General features: G+C 40.3%; 1 protein-coding gene across 1 annotated transcript in view; it reads left to right on the forward strand.

Moving 5' to 3' along the window:
- Window positions 1-468: 468 nt before the first annotated feature.
- The window catches only part of ZCCHC4 (zinc finger CCHC-type containing 4), a 56841-nt gene continuing 31402 nt past the window's right edge, over window positions 469-25907 (forward strand). The window contains exons 1-5 of the mRNA XM_019024926.4: window positions 469-650; window positions 1764-1882; window positions 3038-3120; window positions 20419-20694; window positions 21144-21224. Coding sequence (XP_018880471.4) covers window positions 524-650; window positions 1764-1882; window positions 3038-3120; window positions 20419-20694; window positions 21144-21224 — 686 coding nt within the window. The 5' untranslated portion in view covers window positions 469-523. The remainder of the gene's footprint in view (window positions 651-1763; window positions 1883-3037; window positions 3121-20418; window positions 20695-21143; window positions 21225-25907) is intronic.

The following is a 25907-nucleotide window of genomic DNA, read 5'->3' on the forward strand; positions in this document are numbered from 1 at the left end:
ATGTCATCTGCAAATCAGGACGGTTTTCTTTCTTTCTAATGTATAAATGTCATTGAGTATGCAACTATGATGTGCAACTTTCAGCGTTGTCCAAAAGTTACAGAGGATGATGCAGTGACTGTGACTTTGAAAAACAAAGAATGATCCTTCAATCACAGCTGCTGCAGCCATTTCAGCTATTTGGCAGAGGTGGTAATGCTGCCTTTTGGACCTACAATACAACCAAGTCTTTGTTCGAATCATCTCACCTCCTGGCTATATTCTTAAGAAAGGAGGGTGCTTCAGGTGCTGAGCTCATGGCACAGGTCCCGCAAGTGACCTGCGAGCCCCACCGCTAGGGGCCGCTTAGGTGCAGCCCCCAGGTGGGCGGGGACTGCGTTTCGGGGCGTGGCCTCCGCCGCGGCAGCCCCCGCCCCAGCTCCTCCCAAGCGCCTGGGGGCGCTGTGGGTCGCTTTGGGTCGCGGGGGCGCTCTTTCTCAGCATTCTTGTTTCGTACTGAGGCTTTCGGGACGGCGGCGGGAAGATGGCGGCCTCCAGGGATGGGTTTGAAGCCGTGGAGGTAGAAGGCAGCGCTGGGTGCCAGGGAAGCTCGGGAATGGAGGTGGTCCTTCCTTTGGATCCTGCCGTCCCCGCCCCGCTGTGCCCTCACGGTGGGTCAGCGTCTGGGCTCAGCCTAACTGCCGGGCGCTGAGGGTGTGAGTTGGCTTGGAAGTGGCTTTTGGGGCTCCTGTATTTTTATCCGCCTCTTTCCCTCACCAGTGTGCTGCCTAGAAAATACTCCTTCCTCGGAACGCGGTGTTTTTCAGCTTGAGAAACATTCAGAGCAAGTCTCCACTCTTGTGGTTTTGGCTCCAGGACTATTTCATCTCTTTTTTGGGGGGAAGGGGCAGAAAAGTAGGCAAAGAGAAGAATGCATGGTATTGAATAGTTCTCGTTGACAAGTACTTGGGGATTTCATTTGTTGATTTGCTCTCCCTTCAAAAATAAAAAATTAGAGAGAAAACCAGTGTAATTCTTGCCTGGGAACTAGACTCAGTTTTTCTCTAACTTACAGAAAGTGGGCGTGTCCAGCTCAAAGCTCAGGTTTTCACTGCAAGGGTAACCGCGCAAGAGATGTCAAAGTCCTCAATTCTCTGAGTCCCTTCCTTGTTTTAGTCTCAGGTTTGTAATATTCACAACGTAGACAGCAACTGTACCAACAATAGCATTTTCTTTCTGAAGAGACCAGTTTTCAAAAATTATTTATAAGTAGTCACTGCCGGAATGTTGTAACAGAGAGAAAAGAAACATTCATTAAACACAGAGAAGCCGGCGTGGTGGCGTGCACCTGTAGTTCCAGCACTTTGGGGGGCCGAGGCGGGCTGATCGCTTGAGCCCAGGAGTTTGAGACTAGCCCGGGCAAAAATGGTGACACTCCGTCTACAAAAAAACAAAAACAGCTGGGGACACGCAACTGTAGTCCCAGCTACTCGGTATGCTGAGGCGGGAGAATCGCTTGAGGCTAGGAAGCAGAGATCTCAGTGAGCCATGATTGTGCCACTGCGCTCCAGCCTGGGCGACAGAGGGAGACCCTGTCTCAAGAAAATGAAACAAAAAAACCCAACAACAACAAAAAAAAAACAACAAACCAAAGAGATGGATTTAATTATGGTAAATTGTGCATAAAGCTCAAACAAATTTCATTTAAGGGCGGCAAAAACTAAGAACTTGACGTAGATGACCATTACTTGACACTTTCTTTTTTTTTTCTATTCTGGAACTAGGACCCACTCTTCTGTTTGTAAAGGTGACCCAAGGGAAAGAAGAAACTCGGAGGTTTTATGCCTGTTCAGCCTGCAGAGATAGAAAAGACTGTAATTTTTTTCAGTGGGAAGATGAAAAGGTATATCAACTTTTTGGATATTTATTTTTTATTTTTGGTATATGTGACAATTTTGTTGAGAACGTGTAAACCAATAAAAATATGCGGCCTGAACATATAAGATAAATCTCTTAAGAGAGATGGAGATACTATGTTTGTTGGTTCAGAAAACGAGTTCATGTTTACTCTGATTACTGATATCTTAAACTACTGTCTCAAAGTCTTAATTCCCCTTAAGACTCTCTGAGGTGGTAATACTGGGTGGGGCTGATCTTCTGTGTGTTAGCTTGGGCTTCTGTAACAGAAGTACCATAGGCTGTGTGGCTTAAACGACAGACATCTGTTTCTCACAGTTCTGGAGACTGGGAAGTCCAGGATCAAGATGCTGGCAGATTTAGTGTCTGGTGTAGGTCCTGTCCTCTTCCTGATTTGCAGAGGGTCATCCTTTCTTTATATCCTCATTTCCCAGAGAGAGGAAGCAAGCACTGTCTGTCTTAGAAGGACACTAATCTCATTCCTGAGGGCTCTACCCTCTTGACCTAATTACCTCTCACAGGCCCCTCATTTAAATACCATCACATTGGGGTTAAGGCTTCAACATACGAATTTTAGGGGGCACAAACATTCAGTCGATAGCACCGTTGGCAGATAACAGATTGCTCACTAAAGAGAAATCATGATCATTCCAGAAAGTGTTAAAAAACACTTTTTTTGAACATTTGCATTGAACATCCCTTATACAGCTATTAGATGACCAATGAAGGCACTTAGAGATATAGTCATGAGCTTGGTATCCTCTTGAACTTGGCTCCAGTTGAAGTTTCTGAAAACTTTGACCAGAGAATTTTCAGTTTTGTTAGGTTTATGGTAAAACAGTATTATATACCACTCTTCTGCAGGCCCATTAAGGTGAATACTTGGTTTGTGTCCACCTTTTTGCTATTGTGGATGATGCTACAGTGAACATATGTTAATCTCTCAGTGCTTTAATATGCTGGATATTGCTTCAAGCTGCTCTAGAATTTTCCCAGTTTTCGCAGTTTTGTTTTCCCCTGAAATGAATGCCCTGTTGAGTTGGTTGAATTTCTGACTTCTTGATGTCAGAATGTGATGCCAGTTCTTCTAGGATGATAGAGATTTCACAGTTTATTCAATGGGTTTTGTACTCTCTTTCAGTTGTCAGGAGCTAGACTTGCTGCCCGAGAAGCTCATAACCGAAGATGTCAGCCTCCCCTGTCCCGAACGCAGTGTGTGGAAAGGTACTGATGCAGTGTCATTTTTCTTTATTAGTTTAGCTGTCATGTTTTTTTGTTATTGCCTTTTTCTGTGCCTTTAAGTTTACTTTCATTTATTTATTTTTACTGTAGTTACATATATAATATAAAATTTGCCATTTTAATCATTTTCAAGTGTGCAATTCAGTGACATTAAGTACATTCATGTTGTTGTGTAACCATCGTCCCTATTCGCAAAACTTTTTCATCACTCCAAACAGAAACTGCCACCATTATGCTGTAACTCCTCATTCTACCTCCTCCCAAACCCTGGTAACCTCTGATTTATTTTTGTGGTTTTTTTTTTTTTTTTTTTGAGACAGGGTCTCACTCCGTGTTGCCCAGGCTGAAGTGCAGTGGTGCTGTCACGACTTACTATAGCCTCAACCTCCTGGGCTCAACCAGTCCTCCACCTCAGCCTCCTGAGTAGCTGGGACTTCAGGCACATGCCACCACACCCAGCTAATTTATTATTATTTTTTATAGAGATAAGGTCTTGCTATGTTGCCCAGAACTCCTGGTCTAGAACTCCTGGGCTCAAGGGATCCGCCCACCTCAGCCTCCCAAACTGTGAGGGTTACAGGCATGAGCCATTGTGCCCGACTATTTTTGTTGCTATGAATTTGACAATTCTGTGTACCTCATACAAGTGAGACTATACAATATTTGTCCTTTTGGGTCTAGCTTATTTTACTTAGCATAATGTCTTCAAGGTTCATGCATGTGGTAGCATGTATCAGAACTGTATTCCTTTTTACAACTGAATAATATCCATTGTCTGTCTATACCACAGTTTAAAAATCTGTTCATCTGTTGATGGACACTTGGGCTGTGTCTACTTTTTTGCTGTTGTGAATGATGCTACAGTGAACATTGATATACAAATATTAGTTTGAGACCCTGTCTTCAATTCTTTTGGGTATATACCTAGACGTGGAATTGTCAGTAATTCTGTGTTTAGTTTTTTGAGGAACCGCCAAACTGTTTTCCATAGTGGCTGCACCATTTTACATTCCCACTAGGAGTGTATATGCATTCCAATTTCTCCGCATCCTTGCCAACACTTATTATTTCTTGTTTTTCTGATTACAACCATCCTAGTAATTGTGAAGTGGTATGTCATTGCAGCTTTGATTTTTGTTTTTTATCAAATTACTAATGATGTGAATCATCATTTCATGTGCTTATTGGCTATTTATGTATGATCTTGGGAAAAATGTCTGTTTGAGTCCTTTATCTATTTTTAATTGGGTTATCTTTTTGTTGTTGAGTCACAGGAGTTCTTTATATGTTCTGAATATTACAACTTTGCCAAATATATGATTTGCAAATATTTTCTCCTATTCTGTAGGTTGTCTTTTGACTTTCTTGATGTCCTTTGAAGCACAAGAGTTTTTAATTTTGATGAAGTTCAATTTATCAATTTTTTTTGTTGTTGCTTGTGCTTTTGGTGTATAGATCAGAACCCATTATCAAATCCATTGTTATGGAGATTTGCTGTGATGTTTCTTTTTTGAAATACTAAACCAAACTTGAAAAATCTCTAAACATCTATTTTTAAAAATCTGCATTGTTGAAATGTTTTATTGGGTGGATTAGAGTTGAGTCATAGATGTAATTTTTTGACAAACTTGTGAAAAGAATTTATCTCTTACCTGTGTCACTGACATTATACAGTATGTGCTGGGAGAATCTCCTTAAAAAGCCTCTTGTCTAGGTTACTGATGACAAATAAGTTTTCACTTTTATGGCAGCTCCTTCATTTTACCTGGCTGCTGTGTTCAGAAAGATTGTGAGGCCTCATTTAGACTAAGCACAGAGGAGTACTGGGGTGTATTTATAATATTTTTCCTGAGCTGTTTAGTAGTAGATTTTAAAGTCATTTGATACAGGAGGCATTTCTCAGGATAATTTGATTGTCCCTTAACTACCGTGGTTAGTCAGAGATGTCTATGTATTTACTGTGTGAGAATTCAGTCATCACCCAAAACATCTTGAAAAGGGAATTAAAGAAAATTGAGGCCAGGCATGGTGGCTCATACCTGTAATTCCAGCACTTTGGGAGGCCGAGGTGGGTGGATCACTTGAAGTCAGGAGTTCGAGACCAGCCTGGCCAACATGGTGAAATCCCATCTCCACTAAAATTACAAAAATTAGCCAGGCGTAGTGGCAACGCCTATAATCCCAGTTACTTGGGAGGCTGACACAGGAGAATCGCTCGAACCTGGAAGGCAGAGGTGAGCCAAGATCGTGCGACTACACTCCAGCCCAGGTGACAGAGTGAGACGCTGTCACAAAAAAAAAAAGAAAAGAAAAGAAAAGAAAATGGAGCACTACTGTGAGGTAGGCACTGTGCTAGGTGTTTTACATGAGATATTATTTAGTCCTGCAGAGGTGGTTTACTTCAATGAGAAAACTGAAGCTTATAGGAGTTATACTTTATCATGTTCACATTATGAGAAGTACTAAGCTGTGGCTCATCTTATGCCTGATTCTAAAAGATTGTTTTTAAATGTAAAAACAGATAGTAATATATGATGCATAGCGATTTAATTTGAGGATACATAAGGAGAGAAAAGGTAAGGACTTATGTAGAGATTTATCATAGTGATTATTGAGAGAAAATAGAGTATTGAAGACGGAGAAAGTAGAACCACATGGCCCGTGGTTTCTTCCTTTGAACTCATCACCTTGGTCATTTTGTATTATTTCCTTCTGGCTTTTTTTCCTCTGCCAGGTTTGTTTGTAGCCATAATGTATACATAGTTTTGTATTCTGTCCTTAACACTTTTATCTGATAAGCATGTTTCTGTTAGAAGGATATTGGTGATTTAATTAAACTCTGTAAGAAAATCTAGGTGATCTTATTTCTATGCATAGTAAAATTTTAGTTTGGAGCTAAACCACTGTTCTTTTTTTTTTTTTCACTCTCTTTTTTTTTTTTTTTTTTTTTTTTTGAGCTACAGTTTCACTCTTGTCGCCCAGGCTAGAGGGCAGTGGCGCGATCTTGTCTCACTGCCACCTCCACGTCCTGGTTTCAAGTGATTCTCCTATCAAGCCTCTGAGTAGCTGGGATTACAGTCACCTGCCACCATGCCCAGCTAATTTTTGTGTTTTTAGTAGAGACGGGGTTTCACCATGTTGGCCAGGCTGGTGTCAAACTCCTGACCTCCAGTGGTCTGCCCATCTTGACCTCCCAAAGTGCTGGGATTACAGGCGTGAGCCACCATGCCAGGCCTAAACCACTGTTCTTATCTTTGTAGTGCCAGAGTATATTTTTTTGATAAAAAATTTTTTGAAATTCATATTTTATATTAATTAGAACACAAAAGCTGGGTAAAATATGAATTATTAAAGAATTTCCAAAAGGTTATTTTTTGGGGGGGGCCATAATTTCATCTTTTATCTAGTGCTAATTCTTGCCAGCATGTCTCAATAAAATGCTTTTCAATATCTTAAACCATCTGTGACCCATTACCTTGGATTGTGTGGCCAGAAGTCTCCATCCAACCATCTGTCCACCTAGTCATTCATTCACTCATTCATTCATTCAGCAGGTATTTATTGAAGGCTCAAAAAGCATTTAAAATGCTAGTAATGGGATTGAGATATAGAAATAAAGATAATTTAGTATAAAGTAAGGTGTGTTAAGTATCTACAGTATTAATAGAAAAGGCTAAGTGCTGGCCGGGCGCGGTGGCTCACGCCTGTAATCCCAGCACTTTGGGAGGCCGAAGCGGGTGGATCACGAGGTCAGGAGATCGAGACCATCCTGGCTAACATGGTGAAACCCCGTCTCTACTAAAAATACAAATAAAATTAGCCGGGCGTGGTGGCGGGCGCCTGTAGTCCCAGCTTCTCGGGAGGCTGAGGCAGGGGAATGGCGTGAACCTGGGAGGCGGAGCTTGTAGCGAGCCGAGATTGCGCCACTGCACTCCAGCCTGGGCGAGAGAGCGAGACTCCGTCTCAAAGAAAAAAAAAAAAAGAAAAGGCTAAGTGCTTTGGAAGTCAGAAGCGTTAGGGCGTAACTTGTGGCTTAGGTGATCAATACAGGGTAAGGAGAGGACATCTGAACAGGTTTTGGAAGATGGGTAGAAATTTAATATCATTGATTTCACTGTATCACTTTGTAATCAATGTTCCTATGCTTTATTATGTGCTTTCTCTGGAGCAAACGGTTTGAAATCAGTCATTCTGAAAATATTCAGTGTCTTAAGATAAAGAGTCCTATTATAATTTTGGCTTTTTAAAATCCAAGGCATAATAAATAACCTATTCTCTTTGTCTGTCTTCAGCTTGAGACTAGCAGTTCATTCTCATGTGTAAGTAGACCTAAGGATGATGTACTATTGCTTGAGAGTGTAATTATTTTCTAATGTGGATAATTTAATTTTGTATAACGCATTTATAAGTTAGCTTATTAAACAACTATTATATTTGAAAATATTAAACTGCATTTAAACTTTATACTGATTCTTAAAATTATACATATTCTATAAAGCAAATTTTTCATGTTTTTGTGCAGTTATAGTAGCTTTTCATTGACTAATTTATTTTTAAAATCATTTGTAAGGACTTATGGTAGCTAGCAAGATAAATTGACCTGTTAGCTGATTTTTATTATAGGATTGGTAGTGCTGCACAGATTTCTAGGTTTACAGAGTAGGATTTGGTTTTCATTTTTCTAATCTCACTCTTTGAAGCATGCTTTATGTTTCATATGCGTTCAGTTGACATATTTACATTTTGTTCCTGAGATTTGCTTTTTTTTTATAGTTTTTAGCTGCCTGTTACGCTCTGAAATGTGTTATTATGTTTATTATATAGTATGTTTGCACCCTTATTGTGACCTATGAAGACTTAGGGAAGATATTTAAATGCTAAAATCAGCATTAATTTATGTGCATCCAAATAGTTTTGTTTCGTTGATATTTCATTTCGTTTTTTTCAGATCTCATTTAAACTGAGATTTTCAAGATCTGCTCTTAGGGAAATGCCATAAACATAATTTGTGTGCTCCAGGAAAGGCAAATGGAACATCAAATGGAGATCAATAAAAATGACATTTCAAAATGCTAGCCTGCAATTTGTGAATCATGCTGAGCCATGCAGCAGAATGAATTTCTCTCCCCCTGGGGAATGTGTTGTAAATACGAATAAGGGGGGAAAGCTGAGTAATCTTGAGTGCTTCATATTCTCATGTTCTCTCTACCAACCTTTTAGAAGGCCATGTGTCTGAATGTTAAATTTAAGGCATGATAGTTGCTGATTATGTTGTGATTTTGAATAGAGAGAAATATGCACAAGATCTCAGTTTATCTTTTATCAAGAAAAGGTTAATAAACTAGCAGTGAAGCTTTCTGAAGGGCAGTTTGGAAATACTTAAAGGAAAGAGTTAATTGACAAGGCACAAAGATGTATCATGTAAGTGGAGGTTCATTTTGCAGTGTTCTTTTCCTTCTTTTAAAAATGATTAAACTCAGCTCCTTATGGTGAGTGAATCATCACCACATCAGCCCCTCATTGCTTTGAACTTTCTTTCTTCCCTTCCTAGTGATTTTGCAACTTCTGCCTTCAGCTAGTGTTACTCAGTGGGTGATAGGTAGTCCTTTTGACCATATTTGAGTAACAAAACTCGATACGACTTCCTCTACTTGTGGGATTTTCCTTTCTTAGGTCCTCTAAAGGCCTTAATTATTGTTGTTATTCTTTCAACCAGGTATATTTTTTCTTTCTTTTCTCTCTCTGTCTCTTTCTTTCTTTCTCTGTCTTTCACTCTTGCTGCCGCTCTTTCTTCCTTTCCTTTTCTTTCTTTCTCTTCTTTCCTTTCTTTTCTTTCTTTTTTTGGAGGCAGAGTTTCGTCTGTTGCCCAGGCAGGAGTGCAGTGGTGCATTCATAGCTCATTGTAGCCTCCAACTTTTGGGATTAAGGGGTCTTCCTGGCTGATTTGGTTTGTTTGTTTGTTTGAGGTGGGGTCTTCCTCTGTTGCCAAGGCTGGAGTGCAGTGGCATGATCTTGGCTCACTTCAACCTCCACTTCTGGGGTTCAAGCGACTCTCCTGCCTCAGCCTCCCAAGTAGCTGGGATTACAGGCGCCCGCCACCACGCCCAGCTAATTTTTGTATTTTTAGTAGAGACAGGGTTTCACCATGTTGGCCAGGCTGGTCTTGAACTCCTGACCTCAAGTGATCTACCCGCCTCAGCCTCCCAAAGTGCTGGGATTACAGGTGTGAGCCACAGTACCTGGCCAAGGGATATTTACTTCTCTGATATCAAATGCATGTCCTGTTGCTCTGTTCTGGTGGCTGACTGAAAGTACATGATATGTTTCAGTAATGAATCATAGGGTGATGGCAATTAACTCTCCACCTGTAGTTGCAGCCATGCACAACACTTGCCTGAAGACATGACAGCTTCAAGAGCAAGGACCAAGTTTTCACGAGGTCTGACCTACATCTTGGCCTCTGTTTGGCTGACGGCAATTATAAATCATATCTCCATATTGCAGATGCTAAAATGTGAAAAAATATACACCTTAGAAATGATGAAATAGAGTGGTTGGATTTTGCTTTGTGATGCAGGCTGACAGGCTCTCTTTTTATTTATTTGTTTGTTTGTTTTTGAGGTAGGGTCTTGCTCTCTCACCCAGGTTGGAATGCAGTGGCATGATCATGGCTCACTGTACAAAGATGTACAACTATTACAATCTATTTCCAGAACATTTTCATCACCTCAGAAGGAAACCTCGTGCCTGTCAGCAGTTACTCCCATTTCCCCACTCCCCACCCCAGCTTCTAGCAACCACTATTCTACTTTCTGTCTCTATGGATTTGCCTATTCTAGATGTTTCATATAAACAGAATTATACAATAGCCACATATCATTTTTGATTTAACCTTTTTTTAATTAGTAAAAGACTTCTGTTTAAAAACCACTGAATTGTACACTTTATTTTTTTTATTTTTTTGAGACAGAGCCCCACTGTGTCACCCAGGCTGGAGTGCAGTGGCATCGTGATCTTGGCTCACCATAACCTTTGCCTCCCAGGTTCAAGAGATTCTCGTGTCTCAGCCTCCCAAGTAGTTGGAATTACAGGTGCACGCCACCATGCCTGGCTAATTTTTGTGTTTTTAGTAGAGATGGGGTTTTGCCATATTGGTCAGGCTGGTCTTGAACTCCTGGCTTCAAGCGATCCACCCACCTTGGCCTCCCGAAGTGCTGGGATTACAGGCATGAACCGCTGCACCTGGCCTGAACTGTCCATTTTGAAAGGGTGAATTATATGGTACCTGAATTGTATCTCAGTTTAAAAAATCTATATGTGGTAGTAGAATCAAGTTGTTCTATGACAGTGCATTTGCAAAGAATAATCAACACTCCTGTTTCCACCTCTGCATTTCTCCTTCCCCAGTAGCAACTATAGTCACCTCTTAAGGCTAATTCTTTGCATCACATCAAAAGGCAGATAATGTTTGGTTGTTCCTTTTTGTGATATTAAGATTAATCACGTGTTCAGGTATTAGCCAGCAATAAACCATCCATTACAAAGCTCCCCATCAGCCCTTTGTCTAATGATTTTAGCTGTAACTGATGATCATTGCCCAGAGGTTGTAAAAGGTTTTGGAATCTTGTCATTGTTTATGCATTCATTAGCTGTAATTCTTCTGTAAAAAAGAACTTTGTTTCATCAACTGTTAGCTTACTTTGTTACAGTTCATGTGGGAAAGAAAAGATAAATGTTTCATCCTTCCCCTCCTGTCGTTTTTAACTAGTTTTTAGAAAAATGATTTGGTACTGCAGCAACTTCCAGAGTTGATTAATCAGGATCATTGTTCTGTTGTGTTTTTTTTTTTCATATCACTATGAAAACATGTATTTTTAAAATTTGGTGTTTTGTAGTTCTTTGAGATTATTACTCTTTATGATATAGCACTTTTGGAATTTGATTTAATTTTCACAATATGATGGGGGTTGTATGTAGGGTGACTGTAGAATTTAAATCCAGACCCAGATACTTCTTGAGACTGTAGGGGGAAGGAGGCAATAACCAGACAGAACTCCAGGATGGAAGATGTCAACTGGAACTGTCCTGGGCAACCAGGGATGTGTGGTCACCCTAGTGATATGGGGATCATTAGCGGAAAATTCACTTTTTCCCTGTCATTTTTACCTTTATTGAGGTATGATACTTTACATATCATAAATTGCACATATTTAAAATGTACCATTTGATGAATTTTGACAGATACATCTGCCCGTGAAATCATCACCACAGTCAAGATAATGAACATACTATTACCTCCAGAAGTTTCTGCCTGCCCCAATATTCTATATCCCTGCACCCCTAGGGTCCCCAGACATCCACTGATCTGCTTTCTGTCACTATAGATTAGTTGGCATTTTCTAGAAGTTTATATAAAGGTAATCATACAGTATGTACTGTTTTTTGTGTTTTTTTTTTTTTTTTTTTTTTTGAGACAGAGTCTTGCTCTGCTGCCAGGCTGGAGTGCAATGGTGCAATCTCAGTTCACTGCAATCTCTACCTCCCAGGTTCAAGCGATTCTCCTGCCTCAGCCTCCCAAGTAGCTGGGACTACAGGTGCACACCACGCCTGGCTAATTTTTTTTTTTTTGTATTTTAGTGGAGACGGGGTTTCACCATGTTGGCCAGGATGGTCTCTATCTCCTGACCTCATGATCTGCCTGCCTTGGCCTCCCAAAGTGCTGGGATTATAGGCATGAGCCACTGTGCCTGGCCAGTATGTACTGTTTTTTGAGGGCAGGTGCATTCATTTATTTAGCATAAATATTTTTGATATTTATCCATGTTGATGTGTTTGTCAACAGTTCATTCCTTTATTCACGAATAATGTTCCACTGTATGGATATTTCCATTCACCTGTTTGTAGTCATATAAGTTTCCTCCAGTTACTGTGTTGTAGAAAAAAGCTGCTATGAACATTTATGTATACGTCCTTATATGGACTCATGGTTTTATTTCTCTTGGGTAAATACTAGGAATAGAGTAGCTGGATCATATGGTGGATATACGTTTAATTTTTCCAAAACTGCCAAACTTTTCCAAAGTGGCTGCACCGTTTTACATTCCTATCAGCAACGTACGAGGAATCAGATTTTTTCCTGTCTCCTACAACAGTTGTTATTATCTGTCCTTTTAATTATAGCCATTGTGAAGTGATATTGTATTGTGATTTTAATTTGTGTTTATGACATGGAGCATCTTTTTATGTGCTTATTGACTGTTTTTGTATTATCTTTGGAGAAATGTCTATTCAGTTCCTTTGCTATTTTTGAATTGGGCTAATTGTCTTTTTATTGTTGAGTTATTCCTTATACATTGTGGATACAGTTCCTTTACCTGGCATATAATTTGAAATATTTTCTGCCATTCTTGGGTCGTCTTTTCACTCTCTTTTTTTTTTTTTGGCAGTGGTGCCATCTCGGCTCACTGCAACCTCTGCCTCCTGAGTTCAAGTGATTCTCGTGTCTCAGCCTCCTGAGTGGCTGGGATTACAGGCGTGTGCCACCACACCCGGCTAATTTTTTTTTAGTAGAGATGGTGTTTCACCATGTTGGCCAGGCTGATCTCGAACTCCTGACTTCAAGGGCTCTGCCTGCCTCAGCCTCCCAAAGTACTGGGATTATAGGCGTGAGTCACTGTGCTGTCTTTTCACTTTCTTAATAGTATCCTTTGCTGTGCAAAAGTTTAAAATTTTTTATTAAGTTCAATTTATTTTTTGTCACTGAAGAGTATCTTTTGAAGAAAAAAATTTTAAGTCATGACGAAGTTCATTTTATTGATTCTTATAGTTTGTGCTTAGTCTTATTTAAGAAATCTTTGCCAAACCCAGTCATTATTATTTTCTAATATGTTTTCTTTAAAGTTTTCTAGTTTCAGTTCCTAGAGTTAGGTCTGTCATCTATTTGGGGTTAGTTTTTTTATATGAAGTGAGGTAAGAGTCAAGGTTCATTGCTTTGCATATGGCTTTCAGACTTTTCCAGCACCTTATCTGCTGTGGGATTAGAGAGAAAAAAAAATACTTTTCCGGCACCATTTGTTGATAATATTATCCTTTCTTCGTTGAATTGATTTGGCACCTGCATTAGTTTTCCTGTTGCTGCTGGAACAACTTACCACAAGCTTAGTGGTTTACAACGGCATAGATTTATTCTTCCAGTAATGGAGGCCCAACATCCAAAATCAACTAAAGCAGGTTAAAGTTAAGCTGTTGGTGGGGCTAGTTCCTTCTGAAGACTCTGAGAAGAGAATTTGTTTCTTGCTTTTTCCAGTGTCTGGGACCTCCTACATCTTTGGCTGTGGCCCGTGCTCCGTTTTTATAGCACATCACTCCAGTCTCTGCTTCTGTCACCACATAATCTTCTCCCTCACTCCACTGCCTCTGGCTTATAAGAACCCTTGTAATTATGTTGAGTCTACCCAGATGACCCAGGATAACCTCTGCATCTTAAGATCCATCACTTCATGACATCTGTAAATTCTCTTTGGTCCTATATGTGTATTCACAGGTTCCATATTCTCTTTGGTAGGATGTGGGGAGTGAGGGGGCATCATTCAGCCTACTGCAGCACCTTTCTCAAAAGTCAGTTAACTTTATGTGTGTTTTTTTTTCTGGACTATTTTTTTCCCTTGACCTATAGGTATATCTTTACATAAATACCACATTGTCTTGATTACTGTGACTTTATAATGTCTTCTTGAAATTGGGTAGTGTAAGTCTTCTTTGTCCATTATTTTCAAAGTTGTTTCCGCTATTATAGGTCCTTTTTATTTTCATATGAATTTTTTGAATGAGGTTTTCAGTTTCTACAAAAAATCCTGCTGGGATTTTGATTGAGAGTGTGTTGATTTTATAGATACGTTTGGGGAGAATTGACATCTTAATAGTATTGAGTTTTCTAGTCTGTGACTGTGGTGTATCTCTTCAGTTACTAAGTCATCTTTAATTTTTCTTGGTGATGTTTTGTAATTTTCAGTGCACTGCAGTTACACATCTTTTGTCAGATTTATCACGAAGTATTTCATGTATTTTAATGTGGTTTTAAATTGTATTGTTTTAAAATTTCAGTTTCTAATTGTCTATTGCTAGACTCTAACAATACAGTTGATTTTATATATTGATCTTTTATTTTGAAATCTTGATAAGCTTACTTACTAGTTCTAGCAGGCTTTTTGAAGATTTCCTTAGGATTTTGTACATGTATGATCATGTTGTCTGTGAATAAAGAAGTGTTAATGTTTCCTTTCCAATTTATGTCTTTTGTTTTTTTATCTTGTCTTATCAAACTGGCTAGAAACCCTTAGTCAATGTCGAGTAGAAGGCTGAGGGCAGACATCTTTGCTTTGTCCCAGTCTTGGGGAAGTGCATTCAGTCTTTCAGCTGTATGGTGTTAGCAATAGGTTTTTCTTTGATGCCCTTTATCAGATTGTAGAAGTTCCCTTCTATTCCTGGTTTTTTGAGAATCTCCCTCCCTCCCTTCCTCCCTCCCTCCCTCCTTCCCTCCTTCCCTCCTTCCTTCCGTTCCTTCCTTACTTGCTTCCTCCCCCTCCCCACCCTTCCTTCCTTTCTTTTCTTTCTTTTTCTCTGTCTTGCTCTGTCACCCAGATTGGAGTGCAGTGGGACAATCATGGCTCACTGTAGCCTCTACCTCCTCAGTTCAAGTGATCCTCCCACCTCAGCCTCCCCAGTAGCTGGGACTATAGGTGCGTACTACCACACCCCGCTAATTTTTTTACTTTTTGAAGAGATGAGGATCTTACTATGTTGCCCAGGCAGGTCTCAAACTCCTGGGCTCAAGCAGTCCTCCTGCCTCAGGCTTCCTAGAGTGCTGGGATTATAGGCATGAGCCACCATACCCAGCCTGAGAATCTTTATCATCAGTGGATGTTTGATTTTGTCAAGTGCGTTTTTGGGGGGCACCTAATGAAATTATCTTTTTTTCAAAAAAACCTGTTAATATGAATTACATTGATTGAATTCAAACTTTTAAACAACCTTGCTTTGCTAGGATAAACTATATTTGGTCATGATGTAATAGCTTTTTATATATTGCTGGTTTTGATTTGCTTAAATTTTGTTAATAATTTTTGAGTTTGTGTTCATAAGGCCTGTTTGTCTGTAGTTGTCTTGTAATTTTTTTTCCTGGTTTTGGTATTGGGATAATGGAGGCCTCATGAAATGAATTGGTAAGTGTTCTCTCTTCAGTTTTTTGAAAGAATTTGTGTAGAATTGGTATTGACCCAATGTCATCTTGCTTGTATTGTTTTCAGTGAGAAGCCTGATGTCATTTTTATCTTTATCTCTGTTCCTCTGTACAGAATCTATCTTTTTTTTTTTTCCAAGACGGAGTCTCACTCTGTCTCCCAGGCTGGAGTGCAGTGGCACGATCTCTGCTCACTGCCACCTCTGCCTCCCAAGTTCAAGCAATTCTCGTACCTTGGCCTCCTGAGTAGCTGGGATCACAGGCACCCACCACCATGCCCAGCTAATTTTTGTATTTTTCTTAGAGATGGGGTTTTGCCATATTGGCCAGGCTGGTCTTGAACTCCTGACCTCAAGTGATCCGCCCACCTCAGCCTCCCAAAGTGTTGGGATTACAGGCTTGAGCCACCTTGCCCAGTCCACAATCTATCTTTTTCCTCTGGTTTCTCTTTATCATTTCTTGTTTGTTTGTTTGTTGAGAGAAAGGATCTTGCTCTGTCACCCAGGCTGGAGTGCAGTGGTGCAATCACGGCTCACTGCAGCCTTGACCTCCCAGCTCGAGCAGTCCCCCCACCTCAGCCTCCTGAGCAGCTGCAACTACAGGCGCTTGCCACCACACCTGGGTAATTTTTGTATTTTTTTGTAGAGACAGGGTCTTGCCATGTTTCCCATGCTGGTCTCGAACTCCTGGGCTCAAGCGATCCTCTCACCTTGGCCTCCCAAAGTGTTAGGATTACAGGTGTGACCCACTGCATCTGGACTATCATTGATTTTAAATCATTCTGGCCAGGTGCAGTGGCTCTTGCCTATAATCCCAAGACTTTTGGAGGCCAAAGCAAGTGGGTCACTTGAGCCCAGGAGTTTAGATCAGCCTGGACAGCATGGCAAAACCCTGTCTCTACAAAAAATACAAAAATTAGCCAGGTGTGGTGGCAAGCACCTGTAGTTGTAGCTGCTGAGGAGGCTGAGGTGGGAGGACTGCTTGAGCCTGGGAGGTCAAGGCTGCAGTGAGCTGTGATCCCACCTGTGTACTGCAGCCTGGGTGACAGAATGAGACTCTGTCTCAAAAAAATGAAAATAAATAAATAATTTTATTATGATGTGTCTTGTAGTTTTCCTTCATGTTTCTTGTACTGTGGTTCTCTGAGCTTCTTGGATCTTTTGATGAATTTTGAAAATTATCATTTATTATATTTTCAAAATCCACCCTCCCCTTTATTTTGAGGGCTTCATTTCCACATATCATTTTATATCGTTCTGAGACCGTACCTTCAAGTTCACAAAGCTTTTCGCTTTAGCCCCTGAACTACTGTTATTCCCATGTAAGGTGTTTTTTTTTTTTTTTTTAATAATTTTAACAAACCTTTGTAGATTTTGTCTTTTCATATTTTCCTTTTTTTTTGTTTTTTGTTTTGAGACAGAGTCTCGCTCTGTCACCAGGCTGGAGTGCAGTGGCGTGATCTCGGCTCACTGCAACCTCTGCCTCCTGGGTTCAAGTGATTCTCCTGCCTCAGCCTCCCGAGTAGCTGGGACTATAGGCACATGCCACCACGCCCAGCTAATTTTTGTATTTTTAGTAGAGACAGGGTTTCATCATGTTGGCCAGGATGGTCTTGATCTCTTGACCTCATGATCTGCCCGCCTCGGCCTCCCATAAGTGCTGGGATTACAGGCGTGAGCCACCGCACCCGGCCGGATGTTTTTATATTTTCTATGTCTTTGCTTAACAGGCTCATGCTTTCCTGTACCTCTTGAACACATGGAATACAGTTACAATGAGTGGCTTTAATGTCTCTATCAATGTCATCCTATGTCATTTCTGGGTTTGTTTAGACTTTTTGATTTTGATTTTTTAATTTTTTATTTTTTTGAGACAAATTTTCACTCTGTCACTGAGGCTGGAGTGCAGTGGTGTGATCTCAGCTTACAGCAGCCTCCGCCCCTGTGTTCAAGTGATTCTCCTGTCTCGGCCTCCCAAGTAGCTGGAATTACAGGTGTGCTCCACCACGCCTGGCTAATTTTTGTATTTTTAGTAGAGACAGGGTTTCACCATGTTGGCCAGGCTGGTCTCAAACTCCTGACCTCAGGTGATCCACTGACCTCAGCCTCACAAAACTCTGGGATTACAGATGTGAGCTACCACGCCTTGCTAATTTTTTTTTTTTTTTCTAATCATGAGTCATGTTGTTCTGTTTCTTTGCATACCTGGTAATATTTTATTGGATACTAGTAGTATGGGATTTACCTTGTTATATACTGGATATTTTTAATTCCTTTATATATTTTTGATTTTGTTCTGGGACAGTTAACTTGTTGTAGTGTGATGTTCTTGAGCAGGATTTAGCAAACTACTACCTGTAGCCAACTCTGGCCATGCCTATTCACTTGGCTGTGTTTGCTTTTGTGGTATCACTACAGAATAGTTGTGACTGAGAGACTTTGTGGCCTGCCAAGCTCAAAATATTTATTATCTGATCCTTTACAGAAAGTTTGCTGACCCTGCTTTTGAAGACTTGTCTTTAAGCTTTTTAGGCAGGACTGAGCAACCTTTCGTGGTTCTAGGGCTAATTTTTCCTCCCTACTGAGGCAGTGCTCTTCTGAGTACTTGAGTACTTGTGTATTGTGAGGCATTTCCACTCTGGCTTGTTGGGAGACAAACCATTCTGGACCTGTGTGTATTTTCCAGTGATAATTCCACCTGCTTCTGGCCAGTGGTTCTTTCCCTTGCCTTGGGGAGTTTCTGCACGTGCACGTGCTGCTCAGTACTCAGCCGAAGACTCGAGGGGAATTGTCAGCTAGTCTGGAGTGTTTTTTCTCTCTCTCTCAGTGTACAGCTTTCTGCTCTCCTGTCCTCCCTGGTTATTCGCCAGTACTCTGTGAATTCTGGCCGCCTAGCCTCCTGGAGTGCTCAGCTCTGTCTCATCAATTCCTTGGGCTGTGTTTCGGTTCTCCATCCCTGTGCTGCCAGCTCTCCACAGGTAGGAAGCTGGGCAGCCGTACCACTCACCTCTGTTCCCTTGCCTCGGGGTTCACTGTTTTGGGCTGCTAGTTGTCCGATATCTTCAAACTGCTTTTTCATATACTTTGTCTTTTTAAAACTTCTTTTGAAGGCCCATGGTAAATCTAGTCTCTGTTACTCCATCATAGCTGTCTGCGGAAGCTGTCAACATTTTTTTCTTTTAGAGACAGAGCCTCACTCTGTTGCCTAGGCTGGAGTGTGGTGGCATAATCATAGCTCACTGCAGCCTTGAACTCCTGGGCTCAAGTGATCCTCCTGCCTCTGCCTCCTAAGTAGCTGGGACTACAGGCACGTACCACCACACCTGGCTAATTTTTAAAATTTTTTGTAGAGATGGAGTCTCAACTATGTTGCCCAGGCTGGTCTTGAGCTCCTGGCCTCAAGTGATCCTCCTGTCTTGGGTTCCCAAAGCACTGGGATTTCAGGCATGAGCCACTGTTCCTGGCCTGTTCAACACTGTTAGTACTTAGTGATGAGAGGTAATAGTAGTAAATTCAGTGTTTCTGTTGCCGAAGAGTGTTTATTGGTTCTTTCACTTGCATTTCATTTCATAGGGCCCTTTCTTCTACTGGCATTCTCACTTTGAATTACTAAGAAGTTTCTTCTAATTTCCCTCTATCTCCTTTTTCTTTCTAGTTTTAGATAAAGCTGTCAAAAGAACAGTTATCATAGAAATAGAAACATTTAAATTACCGGCACGATAGCTTATTTCTTGCTGCAACCATTCAGAATATCTATTTGTCACTGCCTTGGGTGCTTTGAAGTGAAACTGTGCTTAGATATAAAAAGTTTAAAACTCACTTTGATTACATGTGAAGTTCACAGTTTTACACTGCTGTTCCTGAATTTAGTTCCATCAAAACTGTATGACTAGGCCACATGTGATGGCTCATGCCTGTAATCCCAGCACTTTGGGAGGCCAAGGCGGGCGGATCACCTGAGGTCAGGAGTTTGAGACCAGCCTGGCCAGCATGGTGAAACCCTGTCTCTACTAAAAATAGAAAAATTAGCTGGATGTGGTGGTGCGTGCATGTAGTCCCAGCTACTTGGGAGGCCCAGGCAGGAGAATCACTTGAACCCGAGAGGTAGAGGCTGCAGTGAGCCAAGATTGTGCCACGGCACTCTAGCCTGGGTGACTCCATCTCAAAAAAAAAAAAAAGATATGACTCTTCCCAAACTATAAGGATTGTTTAGTGCACTATTTATTTTAACTTGCTTAGTTTTAGACATTTCTGACTCTCCATGTTCCTCAATCATATTATTTATTTTTCTTTTGTTTTCTTACTGATATCATAGCTGGCATCACATGTACAAAACCAGCAGTTTTTAAACATACTGACCATGATTATTTTCTCTCTCCAATAATCTCTAATAAAATTAAAAAAGAAAGAAAAAAGAAATGGTGCCTTTGAAATTGGATATAAGGGTGACTTGGAAGAAATCAAATGGGATATTCAGTGTAGTCTTTTTTAAGGCTTTGAATATTGTCTTGCTGTTTTGGAGGTGAGCTTATAACTCCATCAGTACTGCTAAAAACAGAGGAGCTTTGAGAAACATCTTTTCTTTTAGGAGGTAATTTTTCTTGCTAAGTATGTCATAAGAACTTGAAGAATGATCTTAATTTCTCATTTTAAAATGACTGTCAAGTGAGCCAGACTGTTTAACAGATAAAAGTTAGACATGTGGATTTGTCAATAAATTTAAACTTGATAGTAGTTGTCATTACTACTAAGTTGTTTGAGTAATATATTATGTTCACATTTTAAATGGATATTGATCTTCATTCAGTGACTAAATTGGAGCATCTCAATTCTTATGAAATTGCTGATCCTTTTCCTCTTTGTAAGTATGCAGCCAGACATAAATTCTAGCCAACATTCCACAGATTTCTTCCTACCTTTCTTCTTTACGCAGTACTCTTTAGGAAGTAAGAATACTTTTTGGATGCTAAAAATAGCAAAACACGTTGTGTTTACAACAATAAACTTAAAATATATTTCTTTGTGTTTTATTTTGTCTTGAAGGTACTTGAAGTTTATTGAGTTGCCCTTGACTCAGAGAAAGTTTTGTCAAAGATGTCAGCAGTTGTTGTTACCAGATGACTGGGGGCAACATAGTGAGCATCAGGTTCTGGGTAATGTGTCCATCACCCAGTTAAGAAGGCCCAGTCAACTCCTTTATCCACTGGAAAACAAGAAGACAAATGCCCAGTATCTGTTTGCTGATCGGAGCTGTCAGTTCTTGGTAGACTTACTTTCTGCCCTCGGATTCAGAAGAGTACTGTGTGTTGGAACACCAAGGTATGTCATATGATTTTTTAAAGAATTATCTTCTCACCACTATTGAAACTGTATGAAGATTTTATTAGGTAGTTACTTACTCTGTGCAAGGTATAGCATGAAGCTTTGAGTATTTAAAATGTAAAGCACGGTCCCTCTCTTAAGGACTTTGCAACCTGTATTCCATTTGAGAAAAATCTTCATAGATTTCTTTCTGATGCATGAGAGAAGATTCTTTCTGATTTAACTGCTAAATTGTTTATAATTTTAGACCTCTCTGTTTCAGATAAGTTCTGCTCTTAAAAAATATTTGCAAAATTGAAACCTTGATTATACCTGCCAAATTCTCTTCAGTGTTTCATTGAAATATCATAAATACCAGAAGAACATTGATGGTTTTGTTGTTTGTTTGTTTATTGTCTATGACATTTGTAATATCTTATTACATTTGCTTTCACTAATTGCTTTAGGTTGCATGAGCTGATCAAGTTGACAGCATCAGGTGACAAGAAGTCTAACATTAAAAGCCTTTTATTGGATATTGATTTTCGGTAGGTTTACAAAATACAGTATTTCCTTTCATTGTCTCCTGTTTCTTTTTAATGTTTTTCTGTTTTTAATTGTTTATACTCTGTTACAACTCTTTAGTTTACATCTAGAAGTAGTAATTTGTTATGAGGAAACTTTTTAGTTGAATAAATTCAACATGTAATCTGTATTTCAAACAGGGAGGCAGTTGATTTCTGCTTTTGCTGGTGGGCTTCCTAGATTTTCTCTATGAATGTGGCTAGTTCGTCTTTGGCTTATAATCTACAGATGAATCTCTATTGAGTGAGGTTTCTTCTCATATATTATGTTCAAAGATAATTCTAAACTGCCTCATACTTAATCAGACTTCCAGGATTTTGTTTCATTAGATCTTTGAAATGTGAGAACTCAGACATTTCTTTTAGTATATTTTACTGGATGTTGTACATATTGTCTTTCACTGAACATAGCCTGGAGTGAAGGGAGTGCTAAGTAGGGGATAGACAGGTCCCAAAGCAGAGGAGTAGCCGACAGATAGACTTTGTGAGAGGGTCAGAATTAAATGGCATCTGATGATTTCTGAGTTGATGACACAGAGGGAGGAACACATCTTGAATCTCCCCTCTGGTGGTAGTTTTGAAGATACAGACCTTTAACTTATAACACGGATGGTAAATACATTGTCCACTGTGTCTATAATTCTGTACATTTGAAGTACTCTTCTCAGTTTCTGTAATTGTTTAATACCAGGAGTTCATGTAGAATTTATAAGATACTATGTTCTTAGTATTTTTAATGTGTTCTTGAAGGTGTTGAAGGAATCAGGCTTTGTGTTTCCTTTTATTTAGATCTGCTTCCTAAAAACAAAGCAGACAGATTTTTTTTTTTTCCTCTTAGACAGGGTCTCGCTCTGTCATCCAGGCTGGAGTGCATTGGCATGGTCATAGCCCACTGTACCCGCAAACTCCTGGGGTCAGGTGATCCTCTAACCTCAGTCTCCCTAGTAGCTAGGACTACAGGTTAGCACTACCACACCCAGGTAATTTTAAAAAAAGAAAGTTTTGTAGATTTGGGGTCTGGAACTCCTGGCCTCAAGCAGTCCTCCTGCCTTGGCCTCCCAAATTGTTGGGATTACAGACATGAGCCACCAAGCACGAAACAGATTTTTAAAGTGTAAAATGTCCCTTTAAAAAGTGTAGTTTGGGTCAGGTGTGGTGGCTTATGCTTATAATCCCGGCACTTTGGGAGGCCAAGGCTGGCAGATCACTTGAGGTCAGGAGTGCAAGACCAGCCTAGCCAACATGGTGAAACCCCATCCCTACTAAAAATAAAAAAAATTAGCTGGACATGGTGGCTCATGCCTATAATCCCAGCTACTAGGGAGGCTGAGGCAGGAGAATCGCTTGAACCTAGGAGGTGGAGGTTGCAGCGAGCTGAGTTCACGTAACTGCACTCCAGCCTGGGTGACAGAGCAGGACTTAGTCTCAAAAAAGATAATAATCATAAAAGTGTAGCCTGGCTGGGTACAGTGGCCTATGCCTGTAATCCCAGCACTTTGGGAGGCTGAGGCAGGTGGATTACTTGAGTCAGGAGTTCAAAACCAGCCTGGGCAACATGGTGAAACCCCATTGCTACTAAAAATACAAAAATTAGCTGGGTGTGGTGGTACGTGCCTATAGTCCCAGCTACTCCGGAGGCTGAGGTCAGAGGATTGCTTGACCCCAGAAGGTAGAGGTTATAGTGAGCCGAGATTGCGCCACTGCATTCCAGCCTGCGCAACAGAGTGAGACCCCTGTCTCAAAAAAATACAATGAAGTGTAGCTTTAATAATTTATTTGCCTTTAGATTTCTGAGTCAACTCTAAGTTGTCTGACATACACAAGCACATTACTTAGAAATTACCTATACTGTCTCATTCCTTATGAATATGTCTGGCCTGGTAACCACTCATCCTTGTTAACAGCACTAGCACACTTTACTAACATCTGCTTAACATGAGTGACCCTTGACAAATGATGATATAGACTTCTTAAAGATAAACTTGATTTATTTTTAATTGGATATAATTCATTTAATAGTCACCATTTGAAAGTATATATTTCAGTGGTTTTTGTTGTTATCACCGTGTTGTGCAATCATCACCACTAGGTACTTCTAGAACATTTCTATCATACTGAAAAGAAACCTAGAGTTCGCTTCCCCTCACAAGCACTTTCTGTCTCTCTTTTCTGGAGTTGCCTGTTCTGCACATTTTATATAAATAGAATCGTAAAATCTGTGACCTTTGTGGCTGGCTTCTTTCACTTAGCATCATGTTTTCAAGGCTCACCCATGCATGTCGCAGTACTTCATGCCTCTTATGGCTGGCTGTATGATACTTGATTGTATGGATATGCATGGAGCTAGAAACTTCTTTTTTTAAATTCTGTGTTCCTTTCCTAAAGTATTAAATTATTCTAAATGCATTATTTTAAAGGTAGAAGTTTAACTTTTGGGTTCTTATAATGTATTATTAATAGGGGATATTTTTATTTGTTTGTTTGAGACGGAGTCTGGCTCTGTCCCCCAGGCTGGAGTGCAGTGGTGCGATCTCAGCTCACTGTAACCACCGCCTCCTGGGCTCAAGCGATTCTCCTTCCTCAGCCTCCCCAGCAGCTGGGATTAGAGGCGTGCGCTGCCATGCACAGCTAATTTTTGTATTTTTAGTAGAGAGGGGATTTCACCATGTTGGCCAGGCTGATCTCGAACTCCTGACCTCAAGTGATCTACTTCCCTCGGCCTCCCAAATTGCTGGAATTACAGGTGTGAAACACTGTGCCTGGTATAGCTGGTGTTTTTTGAGTGCCTGTTATATTTCAGGCCTTGCCCCGACTCATTCCTCACATTAGCCCTGTAAGATAGATGCTATCATCATCCTCATTTTTCCAGATGAGAAAACTGAGGCATAAAGAGGTTAAATAGCTTGATCAAAATCACAGTTTATAAGTGGCCAAGCTAGAATTCAAGCCAAGGCAGTCTGGCTCCAAAAACTAAGCTATCGTTTGGAAATAACTTTGCTTTTGAACTTGTTTATATGCCTTTCTCATATAGTCAGTTTCTTTCTTGTCATCCTTCCATCTCTCCCTTTCTCCCTGTATCCTCCTGCCTTGTTCCACAAAGATTTTCAGATGAATCAAAACTGGTTTCTAGGTTATTTATATTTTTAGAATAAGGCACTCAGGATTTTTTTCTTTGGAGACCTGGAAATCCAATCACGTAAAAGAGAATTTATTGATTTACATTACTGAGGTCTGGGATATAGCAGGCTTTAGTCTAGTTGAGATAGTGAGCCTCACACAATGTTGCTAGGGCTCCCTCTTTCTCTCTCCACCTCTCATTCTGTCTTTCTCTGTGTATTGATTTCATTCTGCAGACAGCTTCCTTCCTACTGCCAGGGACGTTGGTGGCAGCAGCTTTAAGCTTATCTAGTTTTCGGCTTAACTGCCCAGTGGAAAGAGGCAGTTCTTCCTGAGAACTCCAGCAGCAAAACTCCAGAGAGTGTTCTGATTAGCCTGGCTGGGGTCACTTGCCTATTCCAGAGCCATCACTGTGGCCTGGCAGATGGGGTACTCCAGCCAGCCTCTGACCAATCACACAGGGTTGGTTCTCCACAGGAAACAGGTGTTCGACTTAAAGAGTAGGGATGTAGGTGCTGGAGAGACGAAAAACCAGATGTCCATAACTAAACTATTCAAGACAACGTATACAGTTGCCAGCAGCACTCATATTCCTAACTTTGGCACTTTTACTTCAGTGAAAATGGTACAATGTGATCTTTCTAATAGTATGGTTTTGAATTTACATTAAAAGTTATATAATGATTCTAAGTTATTAAAGACAAGCTTTTTCAAGCTAGTTTTAGTGGACTTACTTACAAACAGAGACTAGGTGATATCATAGTGCGTCTTCTCAAAGAACTTGTTAAAATTGCAAGAATCCTTGGTTTGCTTTGTTTTTAAAAAAGGAAAAATGATCTTTAATTCTGCCATCCAAAACATTATGGGTTTTGGCTTTTTAAACCTTTTTTATGCATATAAACATTTTAAAAAGTAGATATATAACCTTGAAAACTCTTCCTGCTGGCGATATTTTAGGTATATTTCTTTTTGAGACAACATCTTGCTCTGTCACCTAAGCTGGAATGCAATGGTGTGATCTCAGCTCACTGCAGCCTCAACCTCCTGGGTTCAAGCGATCCTCCTACCTCAGTCTCTCCCAAGTAGCTGGGACCACAGGCATGTGCCACCACACCCAGTTAATTTTTGTATTTCTTGTAGAGACGGGGTTTCACCCTGTTGCCCAAGATAGTCTTAAACTCCTGGGCTAATGCAGTGTGCCTGCCTCAGCCTCCCAAAGTGCTGGGATTACAGGGTGTGAGCCATCATGCCCAGCCCATTTCTTTTTTTAAAATTGAGATATATTTTACATACATAAAACAGTAGTTTTCAGTATATTCACATGGTTGCGTAGCCATCACCGCTATCTAATTCCACAACATTTTCATCACCTTCAGAAGAAGCACTCTCCCTGTGAGCAGTCCCTCCCCATTTATCATGCCCCCAGCCTTTGACAACCATGAATCTACTTTCTATCTTTATGGATGTGCTTTGCCTATTCTAGATATTTTTTATATAAGTGGAATAATACTCTGTGTGGCCTTTTGTGTC

Source organism: Gorilla gorilla, chromosome 3 (genome assembly GCF_029281585.2).
Source record: "Gorilla gorilla gorilla isolate KB3781 chromosome 3, NHGRI_mGorGor1-v2.1_pri, whole genome shotgun sequence".
Taxonomy (NCBI): domain Eukaryota; kingdom Metazoa; phylum Chordata; class Mammalia; order Primates; family Hominidae; genus Gorilla; species Gorilla gorilla.